Source organism: Strix uralensis, chromosome 1 (assembly GCF_047716275.1).
Source record: "Strix uralensis isolate ZFMK-TIS-50842 chromosome 1, bStrUra1, whole genome shotgun sequence".
Classification (NCBI taxonomy): domain Eukaryota; kingdom Metazoa; phylum Chordata; class Aves; order Strigiformes; family Strigidae; genus Strix; species Strix uralensis.
The window spans coordinates 23,333,309-23,342,502 of record NC_133972.1 but is presented as its reverse complement, the minus strand read 5'-3'; the positions used below and the strand labels follow the sequence as shown (position 1 = coordinate 23,342,502).

The 9,194-nt window shown below is 41.1% G+C and overlaps 1 protein-coding gene across 3 annotated transcripts; it reads right to left on the bottom strand.

The window, feature by feature from the left end:
- Nucleotides 1-327: 327 nt before the first annotated feature.
- LOC141939632 (C-C chemokine receptor type 5-like) lies at nucleotides 328-8,884 on the bottom strand. 3 transcript variants are annotated; one of them, XM_074859747.1, is made up of 3 exons: nucleotides 8,733-8,883; nucleotides 4,776-4,935; nucleotides 328-4,099 (listed from the first exon to the last, which is right to left on the bottom strand). In XM_074859747.1, exon 3 carries the CDS (start codon nucleotides 4,086-4,088, stop codon nucleotides 3,018-3,020), a length of 1,071 nt encoding a protein of 356 aa, XP_074715848.1. In that variant the 5' UTR covers nucleotides 4,089-4,099; nucleotides 4,776-4,935; nucleotides 8,733-8,883; the 3' UTR covers nucleotides 328-3,017. The 3 variants fall into 3 exon arrangements, with proteins under 3 accessions (XP_074715848.1, XP_074715857.1, XP_074715865.1); XM_074859756.1 differs by having other exon boundaries at nucleotides 4,776-4,911; XM_074859764.1 differs by lacking the exon at nucleotides 4,776-4,935 and having other exon boundaries at nucleotides 8,733-8,884.
- Between the last annotated feature and the right edge of the window lie 310 nt (nucleotides 8,885-9,194).

Sequence of the window (9,194 nt, the reverse complement as noted above, 5' to 3'; positions counted from 1 at the left end):
GGTAGGCGTTTTCACCCAAGATCCTCTTAGGAAAAGAACTGTTTCGAAAGAGGAAAGCACCAAACGCATGAAACCTTACAGTGTGGCCGCATGATGGCACCAACATCTTAAGAACTGAAGGGAAGCGTGTGTATCAGTCCACTGTACTTGTTAGATGTTAACTCTTTGGTCACTAGGGCAGATCCTAAACACTAAACAATTTTATGTGTCGTGGTTTTAACGACGTTTTGTATGCTTATTTATTTTAAAAACAATCTTCTAGGATCAGAGTGAGTTGTGTGAGACAGTGCTTTTCCCATTTGTAGAAATAAACTAAACCAAATGTAATGACAACCAAACAAGCATATTTATTATTAGATTATTAATGACAAGCAGTTAAGAACACTGAAGTTATCTTGGTGGTCCTGTGTGATCTGATGATGCTGGTTCTTAATCCACTTGTAAAACCCTGAATTTGTCCTGCCTGCTCTTTCAGCATCACAGCAACCTGTTATGAAGAGGAATTTGTCTTCCTCTTTCATTCTTCTGGGCTATTCTAAAAAAAAGAAAGAAGGGGGGGGGGGGGGGGGAGGATCAAGAAGAGAAGTCTAACACACTAAAGTTCACCAGCTTTAATATTATTACAATCTATTAGCAGAGTCCTTAATTGAGTGCACCAGCAGTGCTACCCAATACTGTGTTTTCTATTATCTCCTTGAATGTGGGTCACCGTTCACTACAGTAGCTGAATTCTGGCTTGTTCTCATTCACTGAAGTGTGGTCCCTTCTCAGTGAAGTGGTAGAAACTCTCAATAAGCTGCTGACTCACTGGGCCACCAGTCTTGAGGTTCCACCTCTTCCCTTCGAAAGCTGCTTGTGGCCTGGGAAGATCCATGCTGTAGAAGAGAGCACTGCAAAGGATCGGGTCTGCTTTGTGACATGCCTCTCAGAAAGCTTGTCAGTGTGCTCATGAACATTTGGTTGCTGTGCTTTGCTCCTGCAGAGCTGGTCAAGATACATACCCTGCCTGGCATCAAAGCCCTCCAGAGAAAGTAACTTCTTAAAGGCAAGGTGTCTTAAGGGCCAAATGAAAGTTCTTGTCAAAAGCAGAATAAAATATAAAAAATATTTTCACAAAGATATTTTAGAAGGAAAAAAAAATGCAGCCTATCTAGAAATTACTGCATATAGCTTCCTATCTCTTTAAAAAAATAAATGCATATATTTGCCATTTTATGCTGAAATTACATGATTTCTGCTTATAGTGATATAGTTACCTGTTTTAAAAGAATATACAATGTCCAGAAAGTAACTGGTGCATAGGTCTTAAAAAAAGAGTATGCAGCTGAAAACCTTGTAAACTAGAAGGTATAGTACACTTCTATTATACTTCCCATATGGATCTAGTCCAAAAGTGATGCTTCATATGACAAAACTGAATAACTTAAACCAAGTAGTCCGATAAGCAAAGATTTCCCTATTTCACTTCCTGCTTTCACAAGCACTTGGCAATGTAAAATCTCTTTGGGGCTGTTTGAAACATTTGCTTCTTTGAAAATATTATTTAAAAGGCTATCTAGAGGAGTTGGGAAACAGAAATTACCCTACTGGATAAGAACAGTAATCAAAATATTCACTTTTAATTTCCTGTCTCCACAGAGTTGTCCAAAACCTTGTGTTAGGGGAAGTGTAAGAAATGCTAGAAAGGACAACTTGGCCTAAATCAATTAATAGCATGATTATGGTATGATCTTAAGCACCTGAGTATCCCCATATTTCATGTTTTCTATGTGTTGCAGTGCTTTGCAGGATCTGAGCTTTAAGGGGAAGCCCAGTCATATTTGACCATCAGCCTTACTAATTATGGAAGCTTTTGCTCTCTGTAGAACTCGTAAATGGCAGAAAAAAAACATTGTCATAGCCCCCAAATGATACCTCTTCTAAAACAAAAAAGAGATGCTCTATGTCCTTGACTCTGTAGAACAGAGAATTTTTTTACTTATGGATATGTTTTGATAACTTAAATGTCTATAGCCTATGCTTATCTCTAAAAACATCTGGGTCAACACCGCTCAGACATCATTTTCACACCTCTAACGCTGCTGTGGTTTTGCAGCCATTGTGACTGCATTCATTTCATATTTTAAAGTTTCTCTCTTATGTAGGCTATAAAAATGACAAGCAAAATCACCTCACTAAAAAGCTAAAACCCTGTTGACTTGTTGTCCACATTTGATCTAATCTGGTTAAAGCTTCATGTGCAATACTTTATTTTTAAAATATAGTAAACACATTGATTTTCTAATCAATGATAGATCATTATATTAGCTTTTTAGTATGAATAGCATATAAACCATCAGTTGATTAAAAACGAGCCTTCTGAAATATCAAACTCTCTACTCACTTAGATATCAACACCTGGTAGTTAAAACTATTATGAGAAAGATTGAAGAGGTTGGTACTCAACCATACGCAAAGGAAAATATACTTTGAAATATCAGTTTCTTCTACATGTGTAAAATTTTCCCATACCACTTGTAAAGATTCTGCATCACAGGCCTCAGTAATTTAACATTATTTACAGAGATACACAAGGATGGCTAGTAAAAGATGTGGCTGAGACTGAGTTTAAATGAGTGAGATATCTTGTGTGCAGTGCAGTCAAGAGATGTTTCCAAAGAACCAGTGTCAATTTCTAACCTCTAGTTCACTTCAAAAAATCAGTTTATGAACCTGCTAGCTTAGTCTGTGTGGTTTGGGGCCCTATAGTACAAAACTATGCTTTTACATTTACAAAAAAAGAGAACACTTTTTTTCCCTACAGAATCCCATGTTAGCATATCTAGGTAGCTAACTTGATAAATCCTTTTCATTTATGTACAAATACCCAAATGTGTGAGCAAATACAAGCTTTGGTAAATATGCAATCTGTGACCTTTCGCAGCTGCCTTAGAGCCAATATCCAGAGCAGATTCTGCAGGCTTTCATCACAGACTTGATTTCACAAAAGTCAATTCCACTTTTTCTCTAGACACAAATTACAATGCAGCAGAAACTTCTTGTTCTCCAGTAGATTGTGTGTAGGTGGAGCTAGCTCGTTCAGCTGTGTCAACATAGAAAACGGGACAGAATTTAGAGAAGTGGAATGCAATCTGCTTTCTGAAAAAGTTACGAAGATACTTCCTAAATTTTTCTCCAGCAAAGGCATAAATTACAGGGTTGATACAACAGTGAATCATCGAGATTGTTTCTGTCACTTGGATTGCTTTGTGAAGTTGACCATTGCCTTCACAAGTAGTGATAGAAAATGCACCTTGGAAATCACGCAAGAGAAGGCAAACGTTATATGGTGCCCAGAAAAAAAAGTACACAATCATGATGATAAAAATAAGCCTGACTGCTTTATGTTTCTTCTCATTCCTACATTGCAGTAATGTCTTTATAATTTGCGTGTAACTGCATATCATAATGAACATTGGAATAACAAGTCCCAGAATGTTCATTTTTAAGGTCAGAAATTGCTTCCATACATTTCTCTGGTCTGATGGATAATGAGCACTGCAAGTATAACGTGAATTTTCCTTTTGAGTTTTGTGAAATACTATCCCAGGAACAGAAATCAAAATAGCAACAACCCAAGTGGCAACGCTGGCGAGGATGCCGTAGGTAACTGTCCTAGCTTTTAAAGCAAACACTGCATGCACTATGGCCAGATACCTGTCTAGGGTCAACAGGATTATGAAAAAGATGCCGCTATAGAAGCCAAGGAGGTAGACGCCTGAGAGAATTCTACACAGCGCCTCCCCAAAAATCCAGTCGTGAACAGCGTAATAAGCCCAAAAAGGGAGAGAAAATACAAACAGCAAATCAGAAATTGCCAAATTGAGCAGGTAGATGTCAGTCATACTCTTCAATCTCTTGTATTTGACCAGGATAAGGACAACAAGCATGTTGCCTGTGAGGCCAAATATCACCACCAAAGAATAAAGCGGTGGCAAAAGTTTTGCTGCAAAGTGCTTTTCCTCAGTTCCCATGCACGGCGCTGAATCACCGTAGTCAAATTCTGTTGTCAGTGGCCAGTCGTCTATGTCCGTGGTATTGTTTTCCATGGTGTCTTGGTCTGGAAAGGAAGAAAAGGATGGTAAACTAGAGGAAACCCCAGGCTTGGCAGTGAGGGGACTGAAACATACTGATGTCCTCATCTGGAACGCTTTTTGCTGTTGAGCACCTAAGCATTACTACGTCAAGGTGTGGAAGAGAATGAAATTGCAGAGCTCCCAGGAAGCCCATCTGTATACCTGTGAAGTCACATTGCTGCACGTTGGAAGCGTGCTGCGTGTCGTTTCCTACGTGTATGCTGTCTGGTGCATTTTTCCTCCTCAGCAGAGCCTGTCATCTGCCTGACCCAACCAGAAGCCAAGGAATGATGAATTACTCTGAGCAGTGGGTAGTTTGGGGCTGTTGTGCTCAGCAGTGGCTTTCCAAAGGGGTGGAGAGACCCAGCAAGGCAGCAACGGGGGGGCACAGCGGCTGGCACGCAGAGCGTAGCCATGCCTCTCCTTGGGACCTGGCCACCTTCTCATCGTGCCAGCCTGTACTGTAGCCCTCACCCAAGGAGCACCAGGCACTGGCAAGGTGTAAACCGGTGCCTGCAAAGGTGCTGTGGCACGGATGAAACAAATTGACTGCCACTTGTTCGGGTTGTTCATGACTTCCTGGGAGCCTTAACGCCTATGGGAATCCGGCCACTGGAGGCGTAGGGATGACCTAGGCTGTGCTGTACTGAACATACCCACCTGGTGGACCTGCTGCCCTGGGTGTTGCAGAGCAGGAAATCGTCAGCGTTGGTCTGGGTCAAAATGGCAAATGCTGTGTCCTTTCCAGAGGCTGGGTCAGGCGTAGGCCAGGGAAGCGTGCTGCTTCTAGATAGCTCTGGAATGAAAACGGTGCACAATCCTGTAGAAAGAACAGATGGGCAAACACCTTGGCAAATGGCATAAAAGATGACAGTTGCTGTCAGTGTGGCCTATAGCACCTGTATCTGTTGTGGCATCCTCCTGTCAATTGAAAGACCTCCCCAGTGCTCAGGGATGAAAGAAGTTGTGATTCCTTGTTTCAGTAGCTGCTTAGCAGCCGTGATTCAGGACCTCCAAAGTCTAGACTGGCTCAGTGTCTTGGAGGGGGCACAAAGGTGAAAGGCAGATACGGCCATCGCTATGAGTGTGCACTAACAGTTCCACATGTGCAGCGGTTGTTTGACATCGTCCCTCATCCTTTTCTAGCCAGCATTTCCAGTGAGGTGACACAGTAATTGAGGAAGCGCAAGAGTTGCCAAAACTCCAGTTTTGGTCTGGGAACTGTCGGAGGGAGTGGGCTTCCCTTGCAAGAAGGTAAGAAGGTGTCACAGCCTGGGAGGTAAGTGTGCAGCAGAGCTGTGAAAGCCCTCAGGCAAGGGATTTCTCTATAGTGGGAGCAGGTAAAGGCTTGTGACTTTGCTATCAGCCCTTCCTGTCACCCAACCCTTCCCTGTTCCCCAGTCCCAGGTAGGACTGCGAGCCAGATGCAGAAGTGAAGCTTTGTATAATCTGGTCTCTGAAAAGTTGAGGAGAACTGTCTTCTCACAGACCCCCAGAGAGAATGGAAGTATTCCTTCGTGTCCTGTGTGAAGCCAGGAAAAGGCTTTTGTGAAGACAGGTGTCAGGGAGACCAAATATGCTTCCTGGTCACTTAGTGGGGAAGTGAAATCAATGTGTTTGGTAGCCACTCAAATAGAGCTCTTTGGTGCCTGGTGAAAGGGCTGCTCTTCCTTCCTGTGTCAGCAGGACTGCTTTTATCAGGCATTTCATGGCAGATTGGTGGCTGTTCATAGCAGGTTGATGGTTTTCAAATCTGCATTTCCCTGGCAATTTAACGCCTGTTCTCTTGACAGAGGCCACAGACTGCTCCCGACACAGAAGGCTTCAGGTAGTGCATCTGCCCCAACTTGTGCTGTGATCCCTGACCGCTCATGTAGTGCAGGTCCTGCGTACAGCCCCACCATGCACTTACTTTCTTCAATGGCGAGGTCTACCCTGTGTGATTGAAGGCGTCTTTTGCAGAGATCACATTCTCAAAACCACCACTTCATTCTCTCTGCACTTGAGTTCTGCAAGATGAGATGTAACTGGAGGAATTCAGCCCGTGGCTGGAGTGACACAGGGGCAGGCCCCCAGTCTGGTTTTTTTAGAAGCTCATAGTGGTCCATTCTGATTTACAGGCTATGAATTCCGTGAAGTGTCTCACACTAGTTGTGTCATCTGGACAAAACTGTTCAGGTGAAAGGACTATTTTCTGCTGTCAGTACAGATCGGTGAAAATGCCATTGTCCTTATTTTAATTTGTGTTAAAGTGGTTAACTTAGCTAAACCTAAGCTGAGGTCTTGAGCAAGGGACTGGCTCCTAGGTCTTTGACCTTGCTAGTTCCTGTGACCTTAAAAATGAGGATCTGTGTCTCTCCTGATCTGCCAGCTCCTGATGGAGATTCTTATGTTGCACTGTGCAGATACAAATCTGCCCCAGAAGAAGGAAGCTCTTTTGGAGCAAAATCTGCACATTGTAAACAAAAAGAGGTGGTGTTTTGCAAAACTTTTTCCCACCCCTTCCCCAAGTTCTTCCTGATTGTGGCTGTCAGCTCTGCTCCTAAGAATATCAAGAATGAGAATATCCATGTTCAGATATTACTTTGGCATGTTAATTATAGCATGAAGTTTTCTTCTGGAGAACAAGAGAAAATTGGCAGGTTTTAACAGTTTGGGTCTCAGCTTTGCCTAGATAGAATTTCTTGGGGAAAAAATAAGTGCTGTCAAACTCCTCAAAGACTGGCTTTCAGGAAGCTCTGGCAATCTCTGTGAAACAGTTTTTTCCACAGCCGTACTAACTACATAGTTATTAGAATTCTGAGATAATGGTTTTGTTGGTAGAGGAAGTGGCTGTGGCTCAGGTGTGTTGACAGTAAATATGCGGATTTTAAAGTATCTAAGGGTTTACATTTCTTAAATAGTTTCAGCAACTGTTTTAGAAAAAAAAAAAAAAAAAAAAGCACCTTTATAAAACACTCTTTGGGCCAAAACATTAACTTATTTCAAAACATGACAAGACTTGGGCACTGCATAAATATCTAATATTCCCTGCAGCTAGATCTGTTTGATCTATGTGGCATGCCCTGACAGTACAAGTCCTGGTACTGCATATAGCTAAATATCCCCGTTTCTGATGTGTCAGTCAGCCATGCTGTATACTGGGATTATGGGATGAGGGACTGGCTGCAACACAGAGCCAGACCCAGCATGTCCTGTCTTGATCATTTTGCACCTGCATGATGCTTATGCATACACATGGGTGTGAAAAACACCTGGGTCATAAACCCAGAGTGGGATTTTATGACTATGTGATTGATAGGTTTCATGCAAATATTATTGCAAAATGGTGCCTCTATGTTATTGTGGTAATTCTTTTCGTGACATCCCCTTCTTCCTGCTAACTGCTCAGTGCCTTCCCTCCTTTACCTTCTTGGAATGACAATCTCATCTTCCCTGCATGTTATCTTCTGCCTTTCAACCCTTTTTGTGTGTTTAAATTGTGGTCTTCCCTCTGAGCAGTTAATTGTGCTGACTGAGCCCCGTTCCTCTAGCCTAGCCTTTGCTTCAGAAGCCTCTCTCTGCAAAAATACTTACTACCCTGAACTGTGTATAGTATCCAGCACATGCTGACAATGGAAACTACAGATACTAATTTAGAAACCAGAACAAGGAATTGTAAGTGGTTTTGTGCTTTATCCTATAATCTCACGGTTTTAGAAAACAGTGGTGGCCACTGGCTAGAATGCTTCACTGGGTTAATTGACCTGGGTTGTTTACCTAATTAGAGATAATATGACTGGGCTTATGTTGCCTGATCATTAGGAAAAAAACCCAAAGATAATCCTGAAAGATCTCTGAAGAAAAGATATTTCAGAAAGAGGTCTATATAATTTTGAATACAGTTTAGATAAATGCAATATTTCTAGAAAACTGCAATCTGCTATACAAATTCTGTTGCTCTAGTTGAGACTAGCAGTCATGCAGTTTTCAAGAGAAAAGCTCTCCATAGAAAAGCTGAGCAAACTCGTGTCACTGTTTCATGCTGAGTTTCAGGTCAGAGCTCTCTGGTTTTAAAGAGGCAAAGATTTTATTAAAGTGAGTTTCAGTTCATTTGCCCAGTGCTATAAAATAGTAGCAATTAAAAAGGTGTAGTAAATGGAAGTAAAATAAGCTATGCTGCATGTAAATACGTTTCATGAGACAGAGTGTTTCTGTAGAAACTCTACAGATTTTCTGTAGTCATCCTGTGAGAAGAATAAGTACTCTACACTCAAATAAGGTATTTTGTCTTTGCAGTAACAGTTTTAAAATCCAGATTTCCATCTTTATAGATCATCTTCAGAGAAAAAATCAGAGAAGCATACTCCATTATTTTTCTTACTTAGATCAATCTCTAGAGATTTATTTCTTTGCTTACCTGGATCCTCTGTTCAAGTCTTCTAATGGTTCTGTCCTTTAAAAATAGTGTATTCCATTTAACATATCCTATGCATTTCCCCACAGTAATTTTTAAAGATGAGTAAACTGGCAAGATTCCACAAGTATTTTTCACCTCAGGCATTAGACTACCTAAGCAACTACTGAATGTTAAAAAAAAAAAAAAAGAAAAAAAGAAGCAAAGCAAAGATGACTTACCATATATCTTATGGTGCAAGTGATGGCTTGGATTATTACACCAAAAGCAATGCTAAACCGATGTGTCAGTCACAAGAAGAAGGTCAAAAACACCTCTTCCTGCATGAAGAAGGATGTATCAGTTTGAAAACTTCTAGCAAACAAATCTGTTTTCATTTAAAAAAAATCAAGGAGCAGTTCTCTTTTTTCTAAAAATGGGTCTTCAGATGTTGCTTTTCGAACTCTGCGAGATGTGCAGAGATGTTGAAACTGTGGAGGATCCTCCTAGGAGCTGAATTCAAGGTTTCACAACCCACAGCTGTAGTATTAGAAAAAGGTTTTTATATCATTGTTTTCTCTTTTTCATTTAGCTAACTTCTTTGCATCAAGAACAGTTTACATGAGGTACATCCCTTTGCATTTCTCAATTAAATTTCTTTCATGGTTTTTGTCCCTGAACAAAAAGTAGAGCTTTTGAATAAA